The 25,338-nt window shown below is 38.9% G+C and overlaps 1 protein-coding gene across 3 annotated transcripts in view; it reads left to right on the top strand.

Annotated features, from left to right (window-relative positions):
* The window catches only part of LOC126194751 (multidrug resistance-associated protein 1-like), a 368,141-nt gene that overhangs the window by 74,145 nt on the left and 268,658 nt on the right, over positions 1-25,338 (top strand). For 2 of the 3 annotated variants that reach the window (XM_049933026.1, XM_049933027.1), the window contains exons 2-5: positions 3,104-3,217; positions 14,158-14,334; positions 14,416-14,541; positions 16,353-16,493. In XM_049933026.1, coding sequence (XP_049788983.1) covers positions 3,173-3,217; positions 14,158-14,334; positions 14,416-14,541; positions 16,353-16,493 — 489 coding nt within the window. In that variant the 5' untranslated portion in view covers positions 3,104-3,172. The remainder of the gene's footprint in view (positions 1-3,103; positions 3,218-14,157; positions 14,335-14,415; positions 14,542-16,352; positions 16,494-25,338) is intronic. The other variant, XM_049933028.1, reaches the window with a different exon arrangement.

The following is a 25,338-nucleotide window of genomic DNA, read 5'->3' as shown; positions in this document are numbered from 1 at the left end:
GGAGGAGTTTGTGCTCATTTGTGAGTGAGTTAATTTGAATGTGCATTTTGTGGTTGATGGATTCATGTTTGTGTCTGGAATTATTAGTTCCATGTGTTTCTTATGCTTAGAGATTTGGTATTATATTTCTTTTTTTGTCAGTCAACGGTATGACAAAGACATTTGCAGGAAGATCATTGCTTATTGCAATGGGTGAAGACACATTGTCTACAATCTACATCTACATCTACATCTACATCTACATCTACATCTACATCTACATCTACATGGTTACTCTGCAATTCATACTTAAGTGCCTGGCAGAGGGTTCATCGAATAATTTTCATACTACTTCTCTACCATTCCACTCTTGAATGGCTCGTGGGAAAAAGAAACACCTAAATCTTTCTGTTCGAGCTCTGATTTCTCTTATTTTATTATGATGATCATTTCTCCCTATGTAGGTGGGTGTCAACAAAGTATTTCTGCATTCGGGAAGAAAGTTGATCGAAATTTTGTAAATAGATCTCGCTGCAAAGAAAACCACCTTTGCTTCAGTGACTGCCACCCCAACTCGCATATCATATCAGTGACACTCTCACCCCTATTGTGCAATAACATGAAACGGGCTGCCCTTCTTCGCACTTTTTCGATGTCCTCTGTCAATCCTATACCTGGTAAGGAGAGGATGCACAAGTGTAATGTAGGCTGTCTCTTTAGTCAGTTTGTCACATTTTCTAAGTGTTCTGCCGACAAAGCGCTGTCTTTGTTTCGTCTTCCACACAATATTATCTATGTGGTCTTTCCAATTTAAGTTGCTCAAAATTGTAATTCCTAGGTATTTAGTCAAATTGGCAGCCTTTAGATTTGTGAAATTTATCATATACCCAACATTTATTGGATTTATTTTAGTACCCATGTGGATGACCTCGCACTTTTCTTTGTTTAGCGCCAATTGCCATTTTCACACCATACAGAAATTCTCTCTAGATCATTTTGTTATTGGAATTGATCAGCTGATGGTAAATTACAGCATCATCTGCAAACAATCTAAGGGGGCTGCTCAGATTATCTAGATCATTTATGTAAATAAACAATCAAGCACCAACAATTATTTGAACTGATTATAGTCAATTATGGTTTGTTTTCTTTTGTTTTTTAGTGTGTGTGTGTGTGTGTGTGTGTGTGTGTGTGTGTTTGTTTGTGTGTATGTGTGCGTGTATGTGTGTTTGGCTGACTTAGATGTATATGATGGTGGCTTCTGTTGGTACTTTTTTGTGTTTTTAATTGTTATATTTCTGGTATGTGTGTCTATGTTTATAGGGTTAAAGTGTGGTTTTTGAGGCCCCACTCCCTCTTTCCCTGAAATCTTGATTGTGGTGACAGACTGGTCTGTACTGCAACCTCAGGTCTATGTTGGATGGGATGGTGACAGGTTGGTTGTGAGATGGTGCAGCCAATGAATGTAGTAGCCAAATAAAGATTGTGGTAACAAATTGACCAGCAGAGAAGCCTAATATTTATTTCTGCAGCTTACTGTAAAATGAAACGGGGGTGGGGCAAGAGGGAGGGGGTGAGGGAAGTGGTCCAATACATAACTTTCAACATTTATAGTTCTTTATGTAGACCTATACTGAAATTGGTGGTGGTGAAAGTTTTCATGAACTTCGACTTTTTTCTTGTTAGTGTTTTGTAATTTTGTTTGACTGCAGTTGGTAGGTATAGCATATATTGTTTCCCATCATGGGTTAGGTTACATTTTTTATATTAGTTATCTGAGTGAGTTTTGGCTTCTTGTAGTGTAGACTTTGCTTTAGGAAGGGTAAGTGAAGATTTGGATAACAAATTTTAGATTTCAGTGTGTTGTTTTTTGGTACTGTAGGCTTAATTTTACTGCCATGTAAGTCAAGTGAAATTTAGGGTACTAGGTTCTGAAGTTACATTTGGGGTTGTGGAATCAAGGGCTTCCTCTTAGATAAAAATAGGTCAGGTGGATTTTAGAGTTTTATGTGGGATGCTTTGTATCAAGGACTTCATTTTAGCAATGAATGTCAAATGAAATTTTTGGGACTGGGTTTTTGAGCTGTGTATGAGCTGCAGTGTAGTAGTCTGTGTGATAAGGTCAAGCAGAATTTACAATACTAGTGAACTTCATTTTTGCATATTATGTTTGTTTTGAATGTTGAGAATTTTGTGTGCGCAATTTTTGGGTTGATATTTGCTTTGGAATTGTGTTGTTATTCTTGTTGTGTATTTAGTTTGATCCTCTCATGATTGTACTGTTAGTTTCACTCCATTGCTTAAGTTGCATATTTTATGTGTTATTTATGTTTGTTTGTGGGTGTAATGAGTGATGTCATGATTGCTATATTGTGTAAACCTGAAAGAGGGGTGTCCACCATTTTGATAATGTCATGATTCAAAGCAAATGAATGAGATCACAACTTCAATTGCACCCAAAAATTTAATGTGCGAAAGACACAGAACGAGAGACCACATCTTGGTCACTACCGTCTGTTACAGATTTACTTTTCCCTCTTCACTGTTTCTGTGTTTCCTGTTTCTTCTTGGTGTAGTTTTTTTTACACTGGCTGCTAATTAAATAACAAGGGATAATGATGCTGTGTTTGTCCAGTTTGATTGTATATTCAGTCTTGATTTTAAGTTATTAGGTTTCATCTTCTCTGTAGACCAATGGAATTAGTATAGTAACTTAAATACCTATTTAATTCATTAATAAACTGTTTACTACAAAATATAGGAAATATGTGTAACAGTAATCTACATGAGTTGTAACAGAATTGAGTTTTAAACCACACACCTGTTGCAAACAGTAAAAAAGGGTTTTTTGTTTCTTTGGACAGCACCAGTTTATGTTTGGCAATGCAATGATGTTTGATCTATGTGGGCCATATTTCTTTGCCAAACATGTAAACAAGGCATTAAGTAAAATGGCTGCAGTGAAAGAAACTTGTTCATAAAATTTGAAATACTTTACCCCTAAAGAATTAGGCTACTAAAATAAACAAATATGATATGATAAGAACTTATGTTTGCACAGTTTTTTCAGATTAATATATTATGCATACTTATGTAAAAGTCATAAATGTGATGTTATTTACAGATAGACACTGAGTGCAGATGGTGATAAAGAAGAAAAAGTATAAATTGCAGTGTACTACAGAAAGCCAACATGACATTTGAATCTATAGACCATTTCTGTGGTTCACGTTTTTGGGTGAGTTGTTACTTTATCTTTTACATACTGTATAATAATTTTCTACTTTCATGAAGGTCTGTGAACTTGGACAACTCGAGATGAATGTATTTGTTTCTATGAATCATTCTTGACCTGTTTATGAATTTCAGATTTGTCCAGTGTGCTTCTTTTGAAACTGTAGCAAGCTGCTGTAGAAATAATAGGTAGGCCTAATTAGAACAGTAATTTTTAGTGCATCACCAGCTGTGGAAGTGTTAGCATGCACTTGTTTGCAGTAGTTAAGTGTCAGATGGTGATAATACACATCACTCCCAAAAGCAGCAGATCTATGTTTAGTGACATTGTAACAAAAGTGATTATTTTACAAGGAGTATATTCAGATTTTTCATCAATTTGTAGGATACAATATAAATAATTGTGTTACCTTATTTTGCTGGCCAGAGTGGCCGTGCAGTTCTAGGCGCTACAGTCAGGAGCCGAGCGACCGCTCTGGTCGCAGGTTCGAATCCTGCCTTGGGCATGGATGTGTGTGATGTCCTTAGGTTAGTTAGGTTTAATTAGTTCTAAGTTCTAGGCGACTGATGACCTCAGAAGTTAAGTCGCATAGTGCTCAGAGCCATTTGAACCATTTTTTTTTATTACCTTATTTTACTTCACAGATTATGATCCCTTTATATTTGTGTAATAAATGGAACTTCTGATAATGTAATCTTTGTCTCTGCTGTAATGCCAGGTAAATAACAAGAAGGAAACATTAAATTCCAGTCTTTTTGACAAAAAGAAATATAAGAAAAAGCCACATACATTAACTGCAATTTTTATTGAACAATTAACATGAAATAATGGGTAGAGTAAATAAATGGAAAAATGTGAAAAATGTCTACACTTAACGTAAAAACCTTGGATGGATATGTTAGTACTTTAGTAGATGCCCCTATCTTTATTTATGTAATTTGTGGTAACTATAATTCCCAGCTGAATACAGACTGTGTACTTTATTATTTTAATCAAACACAAAAATGAAGAAATAAAATACTCTGGAGAAAACCAGAGAGATCGCACAGAAACAAGGAGTAACAAATAAACAAAGATGCTGTTGGATTGTCCACCACACAGTCACGGAGGTAGTCCACACTTTCAGTTACTTGTTAGACTGCTTGCACCACCACACATCTCCCCTCCAGTGGAATGGAGCCCCTGGAAAGAAAGTAAAGTTGTGCTGAATTATCCTGCCCACTGTCATGCAGACCAGCACCAATGTGGTAAGAGTGCTCATTGAGAGGAGAAATACCTGTTGTTATTTGAACAACTGCAGCACCTGAGTCCATTGACAATGATGGCAGGGTGGGAGGTGAGGTCAGCTGACTGGAGGCCTCGTCTGCAGGGGAAGGTCTAGAAGTGGGCATTGGCCAATGGAGATATTGCCATTGCTCAATGTCATCCAATGGAAGTAGGTTTGCTGGTTTTACCCTTTCAATGGAAACACTTTGTTTTGGTGGTGATTAAGAGCATCATTATGAGTTCATCTCTTTCTAACTATGGATAGGGGCTGCTGTAAGGATGTTGCAAGGGTGTTTTAATGATATCCATGCAGAGAAAGATTTGAAATCCAGTTCCTCATTTGCAGCACCTTCGAACAAGGATCTTAAGGGTGGCTTTCTTGATGTGTGGAGAAGAAGTCCAACAGAAGTCTTAGGTATTGTCATACATCATTTCCTCTGCTGAGGTACTGAGGTCAGTTTTGAATGCAGTCTGCAGCTCGAATCATACCAGTGGCAAGGTAGTCAACCAGGAAGACTTGCGACACATTAATGCTGACCTTAGTGACCTGTGACAGCTTTTCATCATGCAATTGCTTACTGGGTGGTAGGTAGTGGAACGATGATGAGTGAACCAACATAAAGTAGCTAGTACATTGACAAAGAAGGTGAAAATTGTTGACCTTGATTTGTCATCACATCTGTCAAGCACTCAGACCTTGAAACCCATGTAGTCAAAAAGGGTCATGCAACTATCTCTACATAAATTTCCATAGCAGATGTGGCTTCGACCCAGCAAGGAGACCTATTAGTAGTCCTGAGAATATATTTCAATCCTTAGACTGGCAGTAGGATCCCTACAAGGTCTATGTGTACATGAGAAAAATGGCATTTAGTTTCCAAACGGAATCAAAAGGCTCATGGACATGGCATTCAATGTTGGCCAACTGGGAAGGTAAGCAGGTTTGAACTGAGAAATGCTTATTATGTTGTACTCTCAGCCAGACATACCTGTCCCTTACCATCTCACAGGAACAATGAGTCATTCAGACACAAAGATAATCCAGACTATCAGTTACTTGTTACAATGCTTCCAGCAGCATAAATTAGTTAACTAATTTATTCATTTTAAATTTCCATGGTTCTGTGATGCAAGTGTATTACTTGGGTGTAGAATGTATCAGATAATTACAGTAATAACAATATGTAAATTGTCATGAGGCTTACAATCTAAATCATATGTTAACAGAAACATGAAAAGTTAGGTCCAAGTGTTCAGATAGCAATAATAATAAAGTCAGAGAAATATAGTATAATGATTAAATTCTAATTCACATACAAAGCATTCACTCAGTATCTGTATACCAGTGCTGCGTAGTAAGTTCGTATAGTAATGCTTAAAATTAAATGCAGTTCAAAAAGTATTACAAATTGTCAAAAAATTCCGATAAGGAAAGGAAGGAGCTATCCCAAAGATAAAATTTTAGCTGTTTTTAAAATTTAGCCAGATCCCCAAAGACTGATTAGACATGAACTAGACGTGTACTGAAAGAATCTACATAAATATTGAGTCAGAACTTGATAATATTTCAACGTGGTGCAGAGACTGGATCTTGCTTTAAATGTTCAGAAATGTAAAGTAGTACACTTCACAAAATGAAAAAAAAGGTATCCTATGACTATAATATCAATGAGTCACTATTGTAAATGCCCAACTCATACAAATACCTGGGTGTAACACTTTGTGGGCATGATCACGTAGGTTCAGTCATGGGTAAAGCAGGTGCTAGACTTTGGTTCATTGACTGAATGCTGGGGAATTGCAATCTATCTACAAAGGAGATTGTTTACAAATCACTCATGTGGCCAGCTCTAGAATATTGCTCAAGTGTATGGGACCCATACCAAGTAGGACTAACGAGGGATATTGACTCTGCACAGAGAAGGGCCACACAAATTGTCACAGGATTGCTTAATCCATGGTGAACGTCACGGAGATAATGAAGAAACTGAACTGGGAGTTTCTTGAAGACAGATGTAAACTATCCAGAGAACGTCTATTAACAAAGTTTCAAGAACTGGTGCATGGACAGAGGCATTCAATCATTCTTCCCATGCTCCATATGTGAACAGAACATGAAGAAACCCTAATAACTGGTACAATGGGACATACCCTCTGCCATGCACCTAACAGTGGTTTCCAGAGTATGGATGTAGATGCAGAGGTGAAAAAATATACTGACATGACAGAGTGAGGACTGCCAGCTGTTTTAATAAATTTCTGCAAAATCTTCTAGAGTGAAATCTATTCATAATTCTGGTGACCCTCTTTTGTGTAATCAAGATTCTTATTTACCTGTGACTGGTTCCCCAGAAAATGATGCCATATTTCATAAGTGATTGGAAATATCCAAGTATGGAGCTCTGATTGTTCCCAAGTCACAAACAAATGGAATCAAGTGAATGGCAAATGCTGAAGAATTCAATTTTTAAATCAGTCAGGGATGTGACTTAACAAATTAACGTTATCAGTAGTATCTAATCCCAGGAATCTGGGAGATACAATTCTCAATATTTCCTTATCAACATCTTCCTTGTTTTGTGTGTTTTGTGAAACTGAATGGAGGGATGTCTTTTTAACACTGAGGTACAGACCACTTGAAGTGAACCAGTCTAGAGCTTCTTTGATTGGAGTGTTCTTGGTGTTCTCTAGACTGCAGTTGGGTAGTTTGTCAATCAGAATGGTTGTGCCACCTGCAGATTTTGTGAAATGTGCTCTTTGGCTCATACACCATGGCACCACCATTGATGAAGATTAACATTAATAAGGGACCATGATTGTGCAGGAGCAGCTGACCTTGAAACTCAATGCTGATTTGGGAGCATCACACTCAACTTGATCAGCTGAGTGTAGCAGTTGATTGCAGTAGGTTTAGGAATACAGTATATAATGGGACTGTGATCAAGTGTACTAAATCAGGAAAGAGCTTTCAGAGATGCTGGTGATATATATTATGTATTTTTGACCACATATGAGTGACACACAAAGTTCACAGTATGTCATGAATTGTAAACTTAATTTGTGCTCTTTTTAGTTCTCTAAAAATGGTGTTCTCATTCAAAAACAATTTTTTCCTAAATTCATGATTGATTTACTTGAAAAAGCTACAAGTTTTTAGAATTGTGCATGATATATCTGGTAGTAAATTGAGAGCTACAGTTGTGTATTCTGTAAATTACCCTGGCATCTTATTCTCAGAAAATCATTTAGTCATTATTGCAGTGCACATACCCAATTGATTACTAAAATATTTCCATTTTTTCTGTTCATTGACCAGTTTCTTCTAGGTCAGCACCTGAAATTTTATGATTGCAAGGTGAACTTAGCTCTTACAAATACAACTTCTATGTTGCAGTATTTTGTTTCTCATGTATTGTAACTTGTTTCAGGTTCCATTTAGTTTCTAACTTCAACAATAGTTAATAGTGTTGATATTTGTAATACGAGGGCTATCCACAAAGTACATTACGTTTTGGAATTAAAAATAAATAAAGTATTGGAAATTTTTTTTATTATATATAGATGAAAGCCACACTTCAATACAACTTTTCTACATAGTTGCCATTTAAATTAAGGCACTTATTGTAGCGATGGGTGAGCTTGGAAATTCCTTCGTCGTAAAATTCGGCCACCTGTGCCTTCAACCACGTGGTTACCTCTTTTTGAAGCTGTGCGTCGTCATCAAAATGCTGCAAAGTCAACCACTTCTTCATTGCTGGGAATAAGTGGAAGTCGCTCAGTGCCAGGCTGGGACTGTACGGCAGATGAGGAAACAACTCCCACATAAAAGATTCGAGAACTTCACGAGTGGCATTTGCCGTGTGGGCCCGGGCGTTGTCGTGAATCAGCAAGATCTTTGAGCCCAACTTTCCCCTGCGCTTGTTTTGTATTGCTCTTCTGAGGTTGTGCAGAGTTTGGCAATACCTTTGAGAGTTTATTGTAGTGCCTCTTTCCAGGAAATCCACAAAAATCGTATTTCTACCAGGTTACTGATTAACCACGTGGTTGAAGGCGCAGGCGGCCGAATTTTATGACAAAGGAATTTCCAAGCTCGTCCATCGCTACGATAAGTGCCTTAATTTAAATGGCAACTATGTAGAAAAGTAGTATTTAAGTGTGGCTTTCATCTGTATATAATAAAAAAAATTTCCAATACTTTATTTATTTTTAATTCCAAAACGTAATGTACTTTGTGGATAGCCCTCGTATATCAGCACTGCTTTTGACATCATTGCCCTAATTTGTTGGTTAGCATAAGCCTGAAAGTTTGCTTCCATTATTTTCATGAACCACTTCAGATCTCAAAAAGAATTTGCAGCACTTGTAGAGTAACAGATCCAGAAGTGTAAACAATATCAGAGAGGCTAATTTAAAGTTATTTAACATTCAGATAAACATTGCACAAGTAAGAATGCAGCCCAACTGTGAATGCTGTCCTTTTTCCAAATGACTTTCTCTGGAGGCCAACCACAGCTTAGAGATATTGTGAATAACAATGAAAGGAACACTCAACACCCAATAACAAATTAAATTATCACAAAAATTATAACAATTAAAAAAAGTCAAGAATGATGACGAATTTCCAAAAGTCGCATAGCTGTATGAAGGTACTTGTTTGTTAGTTTTTATTGATATTTACAATGCTCTTGTTATTCATTCATTCATGGCTTTCCACCATGTTGCCCACTCAGATACTGAGGTGGACACTCGACTCTAAGGATTGGCGTGCAATTGATGTTGTTATGGATAATGTAGGAGAGGTTTTTTAGAGGTTTATTGATGTGTTAGCAATCATTCTTTCATATACTATGGTGCTACACTTAACTAAAGTACACATAATAAAAGTACATAGATAATAAAAGAACATACATAATAAAACATAGTATTCACACAATAAAGGAATAGAGGGCATAACACCAATTTGCCAGTGTTCTTAATCATAAAATATGAGACGAACATTATTTAGTTACTTGTGTATAAGTTATATACACAAGACAAGATACCAAAGAGACAAAATACAGAAAAATAAATAAATTGTATTATAAATTTTTAGTAAATCAGGTCAGCTTTTGAATTGTTATCAAATTAATTATTTAACAGTGTAAATTACTTTTTGAGTCTGAGCACAGGATAGTTAGTTGCTCTTTGTAAGCTGCCAGAAATCCTACTGACTACTGTCAAGCAATTGGAAACTGCTTCGAATGGGTGGTGGGAAAAAATGCAAAGAGACATGTACCAGAGATGCCAAACATACTTTAGGTACTTTCCTCTCCAATTGATGCAGTTTCCCTCTTCAGAAAGGACAGGCACTATCACCACTCATGCTCCTGACTGCAAGTGTTGTGTCAGTAGTAGGCCTAGAGGGCCTTTACAGGAAGGCATGGGCCAAGGAGAACACAGGGTATTACACTCTCCCTTTAAACAAGTCTGATGTGCTGTCTTCTGCTGAAGCTGAGCCAGTGACACACACTTACTTTATCTGTTGATAAACCTGCTGTGCCTTGTGTCAAGGAGAGGCAAACTCAAAAGGCTAGGTGTCTATTAATCATTTGCAGATCAGACATATGAACCGTACCCCATTGGAATATAGTAGCAAGGAATGGAAGAGATCATTTCATGTTCTCTATGTATATGCCAGTGACTGGCAGAGAGGACTGAGAAGACCAGCCTTGCTGCAGAGTTTCAATAAAGCTCATAATCTTCAACACTGTCCCCAGAACTCATCAATTACCTCTGGTTCTGAGCTTATTAGAAGTGTGAACCAAATATTTGTACCCCACAAGGGGCTCACATCTCTTTTGTGAGTATGTGCTTGCCACCACATGCACCCAGTCCTTACATTGCTACTTCCATTCCTGTGCTGCAAGTCTATTTTTCTACTATTATTTTTTCCCATATATCTTTCCATTAGATGGTCTCAGTGCCAATCATGCTTGGATCTGATTTATGATTTTGAAGACACTGTGACAGTCTTTTTGTAGAGCCTATCTGGACTCAGTTTCACAGAATTGTGGATCATGTGGTGCAGGCCTTTACTGTAGTGTACATTCCACCTTTTCTGCCTTTCTATCTTAGCACCCTTCCTTTCTGGCAAATTAATACCCCCAAAAACCCAGTCAATAGTCATCCCATTGTTGGTGGGGAGGGGGCGGTCATCAAGAACGGGCACTGCGGTAGAAACCCCAACCACACAAGGATTGCACTATTGGTGCCTGAACTGGAAACTCCCTGTGTATACCTAGGCATATGTGCCCATTGCAGCTGGGGTAGAAGGACTCTGGGAAATGGCTAATTGGCCAGGTTGCTGTTGCTGTGGCTGGGTGGCAACCATGGGGAGAGACCCCTTTGAGAGCGGGTGGCACCAAGGCAGATGACTCACAGATAAAGCAAATCAAACTTTCTTCTACTGGTGACTGTACAGCCTCACGCACAAGCTCAGCAATCTCTTCTGAATGAAAGGGTTACTGTGGTGCAGAGAGAGATGACCTCATGATGTTTCCCTCTATGGCTGCATAGTGGGAAGAATTGAGGGTTAAGAGATAACAGGTGAAAGCTCTCCACAGTACTTAGTTTGCTCTCAGGGATTCCTTTAAGGATACAAAGCCCATATTCTTTGTATAACACCTTGAGGACAGGTTTGGGGAAGTAGAAGCGATTTTGAAAATGAAAAGCACTTCAGTTCATATTAAAACAGCAATCCCTGCTCAGCCATGACTGCTGGTTGCCTGTGACAAGTTGGGTGACATTGCTGTAACCGTCATCCCTCATAACAGTTTTAATATTATACAGGGTATCATTCTCCACTACAGACTCCTTTTACAGTCCGATAATGAGTTACATGCTATTTTGGAATGACAGGGTGTGTATTTTGTCCATTGTGTCCAGTGGGGACCAAAGGACAATAGGTTTGATACTGGAGATTTCACCTTGGCCTTTAAAGGCAACTTGTTATCTGAAAAGGTCAAGGTGATGGTATATTGATGTGATGGGAAACCGTATGTTCCCCCTATGTGGTGCTTCTGTTATCTCCTTCTTCTCATGTATGTGTGAAGCTGTGATGCTGATTCTTTTCAACTGATTACTTTGTGGTCTTTTAATAGTCACACATAATTAGGTAAAAAGGAAAACAGTACAAGAAGGAACAGTCTTCTATAAATATTTTTACCCAATAAAGATGTAGATGGAAGACAATGCCCAGTAGTCTGCATGATTTTATAATGCAAAACATGCAAAACAGTGCTATGGACAGAAGCTTTACTACCATCTACTTCTATCTTCAGATGCTTTCTCCAGTAATTTATATATTTTGGCTAGAATGGTCATTTTGCTGTACATGAACATTTCTTGTCTTTCCACATTGAAATGAAAAATTAGATTCCAAACATATCAGTTATTGCTCATGGAAGCAGTTGAAAAAATACTTTGTTGTAAGGTCTTTTAAACACTTTTCATCCTGCAGTAGTAACAGAATTCACAGTGAATCACATTTAAAAGACTGTCCTCCATTTCTCTAGCTAGGAATATCTCAGCCATCATTGGATTAAAAAATTCTTTCCCCTTTTTCATGTATTTTGGTACTATATGAAATAAAAGAGATGTTGCATGCTTCAGATGCATGAGATTTGGGTATATCTGTGTCAACTGTGCCTTCTTCCAAAGAAAAAAGAAACTCAAAGAATAAAAGCCTTTTCACTGACTAACATATCAGGATTCCTAGTAGGAATAGATCATTTGCATCTGGTACATATGAAAATGACATTTGCTACGGCTGCAGTGATATCATCATCTCTAGTGGCAGTAACCTTATGCTTCATGCCTTCTAAGTTGGGCACTCAGGTTGTTTGACTGTAGTTGCTCCCCTAATGGTTGAGAGACCTCCTGCTACTGGTTTCCCCACACCCACTTTGGGAATGTTACCTCCCCACCCACTGTGGTGTCGACCCCCAATTGCCAGCAGAGAAGCAACATTCTCCTCTGGAATCTCTTACCAGAAAGGGATCCCTCGGAACACTCCCCTCCTTCCAGGATTCTGCCAATTTGCAACCAGATACTAGCCAGTGGCCGAAAGAGCTACAGGTTGCTGATCTTAGGGCTTCATGGTTAATGCAATCAACAAGTAAGCTGTATTACAGGTCATGTTTTAGTTATCGAAAATTCAATTACTTACAGCTTGAAGTGTCTTGCAGTTGACCTAGGACATTAAGATTTTACATGAGATGAGGTGCAGCAGACACACTACATGAGAAAATGCGAGAAGTATTAATCTGTAGTAAAAATGTAAGAAAATCTCCCGTTTTTGTCATTTGTTTGCGTACTAACACATCTTGATGAGACCAATGACAGCAGCCCAAGATTCTGCCATATGAGTCAAATTCCACCTTCTTAATCTCATATAGCAGATCAGCACAGGCAGGTTTGACAGAACTTAGGAACTGCCAATAGTTTCAATGTAGTATGTCCCAAAAAATTTCCTGAATGATGCCTGTTCTGAAATGTATTGCATGGAACAATACATAAAATAATGTAAAGGCAACCACTCACCTATAGCATATCAATGCATGAAGCACAGTAACACTTGACAGAAAACAGTATTCATACTAGCTTTAGAGCACTATCTTTTTTTTTAGCAGTAGTGCACACATACACAAAGACAACCACACAGACACCTAAATGCACACTCCCATGGCCATGGCAAAACTCAGGTGATGGGAGTATGGTTTTGGGAGGATGTGTAGTTTGTGTATGTCTGTGATTGTGAATACTATTACTAGAAAAAGAGCTAGTGCTCAAAACCTAGTGTGAATGCTGTTTTCTGTTATGTGTTATTGTGTTCCAGACATTGATCTTCTATAGGTGATTGATTGCCCTTCTCTTATTTTACATACTGCTGCAGTCAAAATTGATTTTTATGACTTGTTTAGCAATAAAAGTTACAAAAGACTTGTTAATTTAATTATTGCATGATTTTTGTTCTTGGCAACTACACAATTTTCTGACCTAAGACACATCCAAAATATGTTTGTTTTTATCAGAACAATTTGAGAACAGAAAATGTGAACTTGAGTGTTTACAATGTGGCTTTTGAAATTTAGTGTTCCAACTAATCATTATAGCAAGTTTCACAGCCGTTGATGATTTTGTAATGAATAATGTAATTTAGAAGAGGTAATAATGTAGTATATTTTTCAAGAATTTACAAAATTTTGTATCATGACCATTCTTAATAGTCAGTGTTGCACACTTCATAAAGTCCAACTTGGTCTGCCATATTACAATCTCTGGCTACATTACTGATATGTGTGGCACCACAATGAAGAGTTTGTATCCACATCTGTTGGACTGACTGAATTACAACAAGAGTATCACATTCTAACCTAACCTAGATATTTGTACTGTGCCACACATCAGGCTGTCAATAAAAAATGCTTTTTTACAGGTAAAAGGAGAGGCACTATCAAACTTACATGTATAATTCTAAAAGACACTTATCTTCCATAGATCTTAACTGCTAAAACTGGTTTTAAGTAGAATAAGTTTGGTCACCTGAAAATACTGGACTTGGTAGTCCTGTTAAAATAGGTGAAAGTAATAAGTAGTTAATGAAATGTCTTATTGGGATTGATTTTCTTTCTTTTTAGGATACCAACTTAACATGGTATACAGAAGATCCTGATTTGACAGAATGCTTCCAGAAGACTGTTCTGGTTTGGGTGCCTTGTGTTTTTCTCTGGATGTTTTCTGCTTTGGAAACCTATTATCTGTTAAGCAGTAAAACAAGAAATGTTCCATGGAACTGGCTTAATGCAACAAAACTAGTATGTAACCTGTATAAGAAAATCTTGCAGGTTTGTCATGCCGATATCTACATTGTAATGTTGTTATTTTAACTTTTTCAGGTCATTACACTAACTTTGGTTGTACTTACAATAGCAGATTTGGGGAATGCATTTCATCTGATTTCACTGAATGAGGATGTGTACTCAGTAGACATATTCGTACCCATAATCAAAATTATGACATTTGTAAGTACAAATATAATAACTGTAATAGTGATAATAATGCTAATAGTGATAATTCATGTTTATGCATGGGACTTTGTGAGGCTATTGAATTCATGTATTCATGGTTGAGATATTTCATTTCATTTATTATCATCCTTTTCATCATTTACATGATATAGGAATTGTCATAATACTGTCCAGAATATGCACAGCAGAATATTACAAATTTCTATCACACACACAAAATTAACATTATGTTGAAAATTAAAACGTTGAATTAAAACACATAAAATTAACATTATATAATATGTTGAAAAATAAAACATTGAATTAATGTGTTGTTCTTTTACATGCTCCTTTAACATGTACCGTATGTGATGGATTTATATATATTTAGTACATTTTGGAAAACACATATTACACATAATTTTAAAGTTAAAAAGAGTATAAATGAGACATAGAACTGATAATGAGAACATGATATTAACAATACAACTATCAGTTAGTGATTTAAGGATTCGAAATATTCCTCTATGCTATAAAAACATTTATTTATCATTGTTTTTGAGTTTTTGTTTTTCTTGTTCTTTCTACATGCAAATTCTTACAGATACGTGTATTGTAGTCATGACGATTTGAATTTACACGTAAACTACTCAAGTGTGTTCTTGTATGCAGTATGCTTTTTAATATGAACAAAGATGGTACTGTAAGTATGTTTAGCTGCATGAACAAGGGCTTGCAGTGTGTTTGTGGGGAGCTGTGTGTAATAATTCTAATGGCCCTTTTCCATAATTTAAAAACCTCTCTCAAGCGACATTTAGTTGCACCCCAGAATATTATTTCATAGGATATAATAGAATCTAAATAAGCCATATACACTAATCTTGTACATTCTGCACTGCAACCTCTAGAAATTATTCTCAGTGCAAAACATGCTGAATTGAGTTTTTTGGATATGTATGTGACATTTTCTTTCCAGCTCAAGTGCTGATCAATGTACATGACCAAAAATTTTGTAGACCAGACTTTCTCTATTTCATGGGCACCCAATGATAAATGGTGATCATCCTTTTCATTTACTTTACCATACTGTATGTAATTTGTTTTACTTAAATTGAGTGTTAACTTATTAGCATAAAACCACTGTTGCACACTCTTCAGAACCTGTTATGAATAAGGATTTGCTGTCCTCCCTTATAATTATGCTTATATCATCTGATACTAGTTTCTACTCCAATACTGACCAAGTTTCATGGATGTTTGTGTGACACTGTGAATTGTTTGATACACACACCACAATATGAGAAGGTAATATGAGGAGCTAGGTGTTGAATGTATGAGTATGATGCTCATTCATGTGCACTTGTGATGGTTGTGAAAGATTATACAATTGACACAACAAACAGTAGCTAAGAAGGAGCTAAGAAAGAGATGAAACAAAAGAACTTGATTGGAGTATTCCAGAGAATTGTACTGGGACAGTGAAACGATGTGAAAAAATTATCTTTAGTAACATAAATATCTGATAGTAATAAATTACTATATACCTCTAAGGTCTTCTTCAGTGATAAAGCCTACCTTTGTAATATTTGAATTGGTGTCCCTTGGGAAACTTGTTTGGTAAGCAAAGTGTCATTCCTGCTCCAAGTAAATGTGATAAACATTATCTTGTGGATGATGACACTGCAATACAAGAATATTGTCAGTTTATTATAGTTTTTTACTTCAGTTAGTGATATTAATACTCAATTCTACAAATGTTGTGCAAAGAAATTGTTGAAGCAAGTGAGAACAACTTAATTATTTGTATTCTTTTTATTTTTTTATAGTGCCTTGCTGGTGTTCTTCTATTCTACAATAAAAAAAGAGGCATGCGAACATCAGGATTACTGTTCCTATTCTGGTTACTCCTTGCAATTTGTGGTGCAGTACAGTACCGTGCACAGATAACATTAAGTTATGGAAACACAGTAAGTTTCAACACAAACAGGAAAGTGTATGTGGTATGAAGGTTGTTTGCTTACTGCTGAGACTCTGCCATGTACTTGACGCTGATAACTGTAATCTGGATGATGCCAGGCATCAACATTAGGACAAAGGAATAAATTATAAAAGCCTCTATGCTTATCTAGTTACGACACCAACTGGAGATGTTACTTGGAGTTTGTTACTGAATGGACACTAAATTCCCTGCTGTGAAATCAAACATCAGTGGTGGCTGGTTATCACATGCTAATGTGCTACAGCAAACTGCAAATATCACACTAAAATTATGCAATTTCTCTTCAAATGCAAGTTAGAAATCCCACTAAAGTTATGCAATTTCTTTCTGAATGTGAACCATAAAAGGCACTAAAATTATGCCATTTCTCTTTGAGTGTGTGCTGGTTTGCAAATAAAATGGACTAACACATGTATTGTAGTTCTGTCTCCATTATAACTAAAAATAAGTGTTGAGTGCTGAAACAGTCGTCAGCTGCACTATGGACACCTCAGAGAAGGGACACAGCTATCTGTTTTTGACTATACATGCTCTCATATGATGTCATCCCTTCTAACACTGTGAATGCTATGTTTCTCACAGCACCAGGTAAATATTTTTCTCTGAAACTGCATGCAACATATTGTGAAAGCATTGAATATGATAGATTCTTGATAAGTAATTGATGTAATGGCACCTCAGCCATATGTTCAAGTGCACCAACTGTCAGTATGCCCTCTTGGGTTTGTTTCCCACTGCTAGCATACTTTCTTAAATTTTATTATATTCTTGACAATATTAAATGAATAATATAAAATTTAAATACTGTATAGTTAAAAAATTCAATTTGTATAACATAACGTTAATATATATCTAGATGATGTGACTTACCAAATGAAAGTGCTGGCAGGTCGACAGACACACAAACAAACACAAACATACACACAAATTTCAAGCTTTCGCAACATACTGTTGCCTCATCAGGAAAGAGGGAAGGAGAGGGAAAGACGAAAGGATGTGGGTTTTAAGGGAGAGGGTAAGGAGTCATTCCAATCCCGGGAGCGGAAAGACTTACCTTAGGGGGAAAAAGGATGGGTATACACTCGCACACACACACATATCCATCCACACATATACAGACACAAGCAGACATATTTAAAGACAAAGAGTTTGGGCAGAGATGTTGTTGAATGACAGGTGAGGTATGAGTGGTGGCAACTTGAAATTAGCGGAGATTGAGGCCTGGTGGATAACGGGAAGAGAGGATATATTGAAGAGCAAGTTCCCATCTCCGGAGTTCAGATAGGTTGGTGTTAGTGGGAAGTATCCAGATAACCCGGACGGTGTAACACTGTGCCAAGATGTGCTGGCCGTGCACCAAGGCATGTTTAGCCACAGGGTGATCCTCATTACCAACAAACACTGTCTGCCTGTGTCCATTCATGCGAATGGACAGTTTGTTGCTGGTCATTCCCACATAGAATGCGTCACAGTGTAGGCAGGTCAGTTGGTAGATCACGTGGGTGCTTTCACACGTGGCTCTGCCTTTGATCGTGTACACCTTCTGGGTTACAGGACTGGAGTAGGTGGTGGTGGGAGGGTGCATGGGACAGGTTTTACACCGGGGGCGGTTACAATGGTAGGAGCCAGAGGGTAGGGAAGGTGGTTTGGGGATTTCATAGGGATGAACTAAGAGGTTACGAAGGTTAGGTGGACGGCGGAAAGACACTCTTGGTGGAGTGGGGAGGATTTCATGAAGGATGGATCTCATTTCAGGGCAGGATTTGAGGAAGTCGTATCCCTGCTGGAGAGCCACATTCAGAATCTGATCCAGTCCCAGAAAGTATCCTGTCACAAGTGGGGCACTTTTGTGGTTCTTCTGTGGGAGGTTCTGGGTTTGAGAGGATGAGGAAGTGGCTCTGGTTATTTTCTTCTGTACCAGGTCGGGAGGGTAGTTGCGGGATGCGTAAGCTGTTGTCAGGTTGTTGGTGTAAATTTTTCCTACGTGGAATGTTTCCCTCTATTATAACCATAACATTAATATATATTAACGAAAATAATAAATTCAAACAATGAGAAATCCATGGTGGAATGTAACAATATTATGAAAAGGAAAGTTGCTACTCACCACATAACAGAGATGCTGAGTCGCAGATAGGCACAACAAACAGACTGTCACAAATAAAGCTTTCAGCCAGTTATATTGCAGGGAAAATTTCCCACCTGAACAATTCAGAAAAGCTGATTTTGGTGGAAAGGTGCGATACGGCACAGGCTGTGGGAGGATGTCATGTTTGGCAGCATGCTCAGTGACTGCATGGTACACTTGTGTCTTGACCAAAGTTTGCTGGTGGCTATTCATGCAGACACACAGCTTGTTGTTTGACATGCCCACATAGAGGGCAGCACAGTGGTTGCAGGTTAGCTTGTGGATTACATCACTGGTTTCACAGGTAGCCCTCCCTTTGATAGGATAGGTGACCTTTGTGGCCAGACTGGAGTAGGTGGCGGTGGGAGAATGTGTGGGACAGGTCCTGCACCTAGGTCTATTACAGGGGTATAAGTCTTGAGGTGGAGCAGGTGTATAGGGATGGACAAGTATATTGTGTAGGTTCAGTGTATGGTGGAATACCACTGTAGGAGGGGTGGGAAGGATAGAGGGCAGGAGGTTTCTCATTTCAGGGCAAGACGAGAGCCAGTCACCACACTGGCAGAGAATGTAAGCCAGTTGCTCCAGTCCTGGGTGGTACTGAGTTATTAGGGGAATGTTCCTCTGTGGCCGGACAATGGGACTTTGGGAGGTGGTGGGAGACCGGAAAGATAAGGCACGGGAGGTTTTTTTCTGATAGATTGGGAGGATAATTACAGTCTGTGAATGCTTCAGTGAGACCCTCGGTATATTTTGAGAGGGGCTGCTTGTCACTGCAGATGCGACAACCATGGCTGTTTAGGCTGTATGGAAGGGACTTCTTGGTACGGAATGGGTGGCAGCTGTTGTAATGGAGGTATTTCTCATGGTTAGTAGGTTTGATATGGATGGAGATACTGATGCAGCCACCTTTGAGGTGGAGGTCAACATCTGCAAAGGTGGTTTGTTGGGTTGAGTAGGACCATGTGAAGCAAATGGGGGAGAAGCTGTTGAGGTTTTGGAGGCATGGGGATAGGGTGTCCTCAACCTCAATCCGGAGCACAAATATGTCATCAGTGAGTCTGAACCGGATGAGGGGTTTAGGATTCTGGGTGTTTAAGAAGTATTTGTCTAGATGGCCCGTGAGTAGGTTGGTATAGGATGGTGCCATGCAGGTGCCCATAGCCCTACCACAGAATGCCCGTCACCTTACCACTATTGAACTCTACCTTTTCCAATGCCCCATGGACTCCAAACCAACAACCTCCTTCCAAATTGCCTTGACCAACTCTATTCTCACCCACAATTACTTCTCCTTTGACGGCATTACATACAAAGAAATCTGCCATCCACCAAACTTACACAATATATTCGTCCATCCCTACACAACCCCTGCTCCCACCCCCTTACCTCATGGCTCATACCCCTGTAATAGACCTAGATGCAAGACCTGTCCCATACATCCTCACCCATCCAGCCCCTTCCCTGTTCCCATTCCAGCACTACACAGCCCCCATTCCACCATCACACCCAGTCTTTTCAATTCTCTCCTTTCCTACTAACTGCCCCTCCCTGTCTCTTGACAGCCCTCCATCTAACCTGCACCACTTCACTGTCTGCCACCCCTACCCTACGATCCCTCCCCCTCCCCGCCCCTGCCTTCTTCTTACCTCCATCCAGTTGCCACACCCATCATGCACTGGTGGTGTTGCTCACAGTGTGGCTTCACTTGCCTGAGACTGCAGTCATGTGTATGTGTGTGTGTGTGTGTTGCATTTGCATGAGTGTGTGTGTGTTTTTGTCTATTTTTGACGAAGGCCTTACTGGCTGAAAGATTTATTTGTGGCAGTCTGCTTGTTGTGCCTATCTGTGACTCAGCATCTCTGTTATATGTTGGGTAACATTTTTATTTCTCAAATATTGTCAAAAATAATCAGTTATTGATAATATAATGTAAATGGGCAGATAAAAAAATCTACTCACCAAGTGGCGGCAGGGGAACACACACACACACACACACACACACACACACACACACACACAAACACCCATCCACCCACCCACCAACCCACACACACACACACACACACACACACACACACACACACACACACAAAAGAATTTAACTTTCACAAGCTTTCGGAGCCAGTGGCTTCTTCTTTTGGTGGAAGAGTTGAAGGGAAGGAAGAGGGATGAATGAAAAGGACTGGAGAGTTTTGAGGAAAGGGGTACAGTTTAGAAAAGTCACCAGAACCCTCAGTCAGGGAGACTTACCAGACAGAATGAGAAGGAAAGACTGGTTGTTGAGGACTGCACCAAATGAGATTTGAAAACCTGACAGCTTAAAGGTGGAAGACAGGGTAATATTCAAGCCAGAGATTACTACTAAAACATTGTGCATGAGTTAATAAGAGTGAAAAGCTAAATGCATTGTATGTAACAGATGTGAGAAGATGGACGGCAAAAAATAGACAAGTCAGAAATTGAAAGATGTAGAAAACAGAAAAGGAGTGAAGAAAGGAGTAGTTACTATCAATAAAAGCTGAGATGGAAGGAATTAACATAAATTAAGGCCAGGTGGGTGGCAAGAATTAAGAACATATTGTAGTGCTGTAGCTGCTGTACAGTTCAAGGAAAACTTGACTCTCATTTCACAATTATAGTTAGTGGCGACTTCAATCTACCTTTAATATGCTGGAAAAATTATATGATTAAAGCCAATGGCAGGCATAAAATGTCATCCAAAATTGTAATGATTGCTTTCTCAGAAAATTATTTTGAACAATTGGTTCATGAGCCCACTTGAAGTGTAAATGGTTGCAAAAGCATACTTGACCTCTTAGCAACAAATGACCTTGGACAAATAGGGAGTATCATGATGAATACAGGGATTAGCGACCACAAGGCAGTTGCTACTAGGCTGAATACTGTAACACCCACAACCATCAGACATAAACGCAAAGTACATCTATTTAAAAAAGCTGATAAAAATGGTCTTAACTCCTTTTTAAGAGACAGTCTCCACTCCTTCCGATCTGATCATGTAAGCATAGAAAATATGTGGAATGATTTCAAAGGGATAATATTGATGGAAATTAAGAGATATATACTACATAAAATTAATAAGTGATTGTACTGATCCCCCATGGTACACAAAACGGATCAGATCGCTGTTGCAGAAGCAATGAGGAAAGTATGACAAATTTAAAAGAACACAGAATCCCCAAGATTGGCAAAGTTTTACAGAAGTTTAAAATGTAGTGTGTGCTTCAATGCAAGATGCTTTTAATAATTTCCATAAAGAAACTCCGTCTTGAAATCTGGTAGAAAACCCAAAGAGATTCTGGTCGTATATGAAGCACACCAGTGGCAAGACACAATCAATACCCCCACTGTGTGATAAAAATGGTGAAATCACTGATGACAATGCCACTAAAGCATGTTTTTCTGGAACTCCTTCACGAAAGAAGATGAAGTAAATATTCCTGAATTCCAATCAAGAACAACTGCGAAGATGAGAAACATAGAAGTAGATATCCTCGGTGTAGCAAAACAGCTTAAATCACTTAATAAAGGCAAGGCCTCTGGTCCAGATTGTATACCAATCAGGTTCCTTTCAGAGTATGCTGATGCAATAGCTCCACATTTAGCAGTTATATACAACTGCTCGCTCACAGAAAGACTGGAAAATTGCTCAAGCCACACCAATACCCAAAAAGGGATATAGGAGAATTCCGCTGAATTACACACCCATACCAATATTGTAGATTTGTAGTAGGGTTTTGGAACACATACTATGTTTGAAAATTGTGAATTACTTCAACAAAAATGATTTATTGACACACAGTCAGCATGGATTCAGGAAACATCGTTCTTGTGAAACACAACTAGCTCTTCATACTCATGATGTAATGAGTGCTATAGACAGTGGATGTCAAATTGATTCCATATTTTTAGATTTCCAAAAGGCTTTCAACACCATTCATCACAAGTGTCTTCTAACCAAACTGCGCGCCTATGGAATATCGTCTGAGTTGTGCAACTAGATTCATGATTTACTGTCAGAAGGATCACAGTTCATAGTAACAGACAGAAAGGCATAGAGTAAAACAGAAGTAATATCTGGTGGTCCCCAAGGAAGTGTTATAGGCCCTCTATTGTTCCTGATCTTATTAATGACATAGGAGACAATCTGAGTAGCCCTCTTAGATTATTTGCAGACGATGCTGTCATTTATCATCTTGTAAAGTCATCAGATGACTGAAACGAATTTCAAAATGATTTAGATAAGATATCTGTGTGGTGTGAAAAGTGGCAGTTGACCCTAAATAAAGAAAATTGTGAAGTTATTCACATGAGTACTAAAAGAAATTCGCTACATTTCAATTACGTGAGAAGTCACACTAATCTGAAGGCTGTAAACTCAACTAAATACTTATGGATTACAATTACAGATAACCTAAACTGGAATGATCACATAGATAATGTTGTAGGTAGAGCAAATCAAAGACTGTGATTCATTGGCAGAACACTTAGAAAGTGCAACAGATTTACTAAAGAGACTGCTTACACTACACTTGTCCACTTCATTCTTGAGTATTGCTGTGTGGTGTGGGATCTGCATCAGGTGGGACTGATAGATGACATCAAAAAAGTTCAAAGAAGAGCAGCTCATTTTGTATTATTCAGAAATGGGCGAGATAGTGCCACACACACACACGCATGATACATGAATTGCAGTGGCAATCATTGAAACAAAGGTGTTTTTCGTTGCAATGGGATCTTCTCATCATCCTGTTGGCATCCACCTATACAGGGAGAAATGATCATCATGATACAATAAGAGAAATCAGGGCTCCCACAGAAAAATTTAAGTGCTTGTTTTTCCCGTGTGCCATTTGAGAATGGAACGGTAGAGAGACAGCTTGAAGGTGGTTCATTGAACCATCTGACATGCACTTTATAGTGAGTAGTAGAGTAATCACATAAATGTAGATGTAGATGTAGCTTCCACCTGCAGAGTTCTGAGAAACTGGTGTCTGTGGCAAGAATTCAAATGGCACGAGTGTTGAGACAGGCACTGAGGTCATCACTGTCATGTTGCACACCATGCTCTGCAACAGAATATTGTATGTTGCCTGTATACACCCTCTGCCTATGCCCATTCATCCTGACTGATAACTGTCTGGTAGTCATGCTGATGTTAAAGGCAGAACAATGTTTACGTAATAGTTGGTATATGACATGTGTTGTTTCACAGGTGGCTCTCCCTTTGATAGTGTATGTTTTGTTAGTTACAGGGCTGGAATAGGTGGTGATAGGAGGGTGCATATGGCAAGTCTTGCACCAGGGATGGTCACAGGGATAGGAGCCATAGGGTAGGGAGATGAGTGCAGACGGAGCGTAGGGTCTGACAACAATATTGCAGAGACAGGGAGGGTGATGAAAAGCTATTCTAGGTGTGATGAGCAAAATCTCAGACAGATGGATCTCATTTCAGGGAATGATTTTAGGAAGTTAGTGAAAGTCTGGGCCAGCTGTCTGACTCCACTACATACAGCATCTGCCACCAAGATCCCAACTCTGTGACTTAAACTGGCCTGCAGTCCCTCCTAAAAACCTCATGCTCTCACATTGACTTACACCTCAATCCATAGAATTTCTTAACCCACTCAAACCATGCACCCCACCTTTCACCTTCATCCTAAGATCCACAAATCCAATCATCCTTGTCGTCCTATAGTTGCTGGCTTCAAAGCACCGACTGAATGTACATTTGCCTTAGTTGATCAACAACTGCAACCCATAGTACAAAGACTTGCCTCCTATCCAAAACATACCAACCATTCCCTCAATTCTCTGAAACCTGTGCCCATTCCACTCCCACCACACACCTTGCTTGTTACCGAGCGAGGTGGCGCAGTGGTTAGCACACTGGACTCGTATTCGGGAGGACGACGGTTCAATCCTGTCTCCAGCCATCCTGATTTAGGTTTTCCGTGATTTCCCTAAATCATTTCAGGCAAATGCCGGGATGGTTCCTAACCCGAGCTTGCGCTCCGTCTCTAATGACCTCGTTGTCGACAAAACGTTAAACACTAACCACCACCACACCTTGCTTGTTACCATTGATGCCATCTCCCTCTGTACCAACATCACCCATGTACATGGTCTGTCTGCTCATCAGTCAACACCCACCTGATTCCAAACCTATGACATCGTTCTTGCTGAGCCTAATCAACATTATACTTACCACAACTTACTTTACCTTTGAGGGGCATACATACAAACAGATCAGGGGTATAGCCATGGGAACCAGGAAGGCTCCTTCCTATGCCAACCTTTTCATGAATCACTTGGAGGGGACTTCCCTGGGATCCATAAGTCTTCAGCCCTTGGTTAGGTTTAGATACATTGATGACAACTTCGCTGTATGGACTCATGGTGAGGCTGGTCTGTTTAAATATCTTGGATCTCTGAATACCTTCTCCCAATTAAAGTTCACATGGTCCTATTCCAAACCCATGCCGCTTTCTTTGATGTTGATTTCATTCTCACTAAAGGCCACCTACACACTTCCATCCACATCAAACCAACTAACACACAACAATACTTACATTTTGATAGTTTCCAACCTCTCCATGTCAAACGTCCCCTCACATACAGCCTTGGCATTTGAGGCAAATGTATTTGTTCAGATGCAGTC

Source organism: Schistocerca nitens, chromosome 7, assembly GCF_023898315.1.
Source record: "Schistocerca nitens isolate TAMUIC-IGC-003100 chromosome 7, iqSchNite1.1, whole genome shotgun sequence".
Taxonomy (NCBI): domain Eukaryota; kingdom Metazoa; phylum Arthropoda; class Insecta; order Orthoptera; family Acrididae; genus Schistocerca; species Schistocerca nitens.
Note: the sequence above shows the minus strand (reverse complement) of the source record. Positions and strands in the feature narration are given on the sequence as shown.